This window comes from Elephantulus edwardii, unplaced genomic scaffold (assembly GCF_000299155.1).
Source record: "Elephantulus edwardii isolate Elephantulus edwardi_28Jun2011 unplaced genomic scaffold, EleEdw1.0 scaffold00063, whole genome shotgun sequence".
Lineage (NCBI taxonomy): Eukaryota > Metazoa > Chordata > Mammalia > Macroscelidea > Macroscelididae > Elephantulus > Elephantulus edwardii.
Genome location: NW_006399813.1, coordinates 16749342 through 16751354, shown reverse-complemented (window position 1 = coordinate 16751354; position 2013 = coordinate 16749342). Strand labels below are relative to the sequence as shown.

Sequence of the window (2013 nt, the reverse complement as noted above, 5' to 3'; positions counted from 1 at the left end):
GTGGGATACCCACCACGAATGAAGTAGAAAGACAAAATGTAAGGGAGATGAGGTTTTATAGAGATGGCTCCGTGGTGTGGTGTGGTGTGTACTGAGGCTATAAAGGGGCTTGATCCCCCTCTGCCCTCCCACTGCATTGCTCAAACAATGGTCAAGGAAGCAATATTTCAGAGTTGGCGAAGATCTTAAAATCCTCGTGGACTACATGGACTGAATCAGGAGTCCGGATCCGCACACCACCACCACCTCCTGCCTGCCGTACCTGGCCTGACAGATTACGCGATCACTGGAAAGGCACATCTGACCTCCTGGCCTGAGTTTCCACCTCTCCCCATACCCCCACCCCAACTACCCCTCACTTTTGTTCGCGGTTTTCTTCTTTACCTGGTCTTCACAGCATTCAGACCACAAACTCTTAACCGCTCAGGTGTGGCGTTTCATTTTGGCCAAGCCCAGGTACATCCACTATTGCCTTGACTTAAACGGTTTAACTGGCAGGCGGGCGGGCGGGGAAGCACCCGCTCTCCTCGAATTCCCAGTTTGGCGCGCGCCCGGTAACAACCGCGCATCTTAACCTGTAAGCATGGCTCCGACCACTTTGATCTCAAGAAAAAGAGCACCAGGTTCTTTTCACTTTAGCTTGGCGGGTCCAGATCCCCAATCCTGTCAATAGTGACATCCAGAGAGGGCGACGTAAGGTTTCTCTTGGGGGCAACCTGCTCGCTCTCCTCGGGAATTTACCATTGGACCGCCCCGCCGTGTTCCCTCCCACAAGTTTAGAGGAAAGCAGGGTACACTTAGGGTGCTAACGCTCCTTGTCCCTTTCTCAGCCCCTGCACCTCCCAAGCCGAGGCGAGGACTGCGGAAGGAGCGAGAGTGGAGGGGGCTGCACCTCTGACGCGAAAGTGAGTGATCACTTCAGAGAAAGTCCCCGGAGACCTTGACCGAGGCAGCGGGGAGGCGAGGAGGTAGGAGGATGCTGTGACGGGACGCGGGAAAACACCAACCCCAAACCACCTACTTGTGTTTCCCAAGTTCCCCGAGGGGGAGGGGGCGAAGGACCCCAAAGACTGCTCTGAGCTTCCTTGAACCCTTTTTTACACCCCAGCACGGCCTCTTGTGGGTGGGCTTCACGTTCCCTCCTGGGTTTCAGAGCCACCACGTGACTTCCACTAAACGTGGGGGGGCCCCCAGTGGAAAGCTGTGACAGGGGTGGGATCTGGGACCCCGAGTGGCGGTGAGAGGGCGGGAGCGGAGGAAATGAGGCGGGCGCAGGGCCGGCTGGGGGCGGGCAGGGATTGAGGGTAGGGAGCCCCGGGACTCGCGCGCGCCGGGGCGCCGGCCGCTCGGGGAGAGCAGGAAGCCGGCGGGGGCGGGGCGGAAGGGGCGGCCTGCAGGTGCCGGGGCGCGAGGATGCCCCGCGTGGGAGAGTCCCTGTAGCAGCCCCGGGAACAGGGCGCGGCGGGCCAGCGGCCGCTCCTCCGCGAGGCTGGGCGCCCCGGGCGGGCCGGGCTGGAGGAGCGCCCGGCATGTCGCAGGGTCTCCCTGCCGCTGGCAGCGTCCTACAGAGGAGCGTCGCAGCGCCGGGGAACCACATGCAGCCACAGGTAGAGAGCTAGAAGCCCTGGAAGGAGCGCGAGAATTGGGGGCACCTGGGGGCGAGAGTGTCGGATCCTGGGTGTGTTGACCGCTGGGGCGCGCGGGTGGAGCACTCCCTGAGACAAGTAGGAGTGTGGGTGGGAGGGCGGTCCTGGAGTCCCCACCGATGCGCCTCTGCTCGGTCTCCCCTGCCCAGTCATGGAGCCCGAGGGTCTTGAGTGATGACTCTGGCTCCTGCGCCCCAGGGAGAGGCAGGAGGGCGCGGACCCTTTGGGGCCACGCACCCTGCCTGCACTTGGGCTCTTGCTTTCTGGGGTGCAGTACCGTGTTTGCGCTGCTGGTGGCTTCCACTCACTGCCTGAGCACTTAGTCCTTCTCCTTAGCCCCAGGGTGAAAGTTTGGAAACAGAGATTT

At 61.6% G+C, this 2013-nt stretch overlaps 1 protein-coding gene across 1 annotated transcript in view; it reads left to right on the top strand.

Moving 5' to 3' along the window:
* Window positions 1–1529: 1529 nt before the first annotated feature.
* The window catches only part of BATF3 (basic leucine zipper transcription factor, ATF-like 3), a 21366-nt gene continuing 20882 nt past the window's right edge, over window positions 1530–2013 (top strand). Inside the window, exon 1 of the mRNA XM_006887970.1 lies at window positions 1530–1607. Within this exon, the coding sequence (XP_006888032.1) occupies window positions 1530–1607 (78 nt within the window). The remainder of the gene's footprint in view (window positions 1608–2013) is intronic.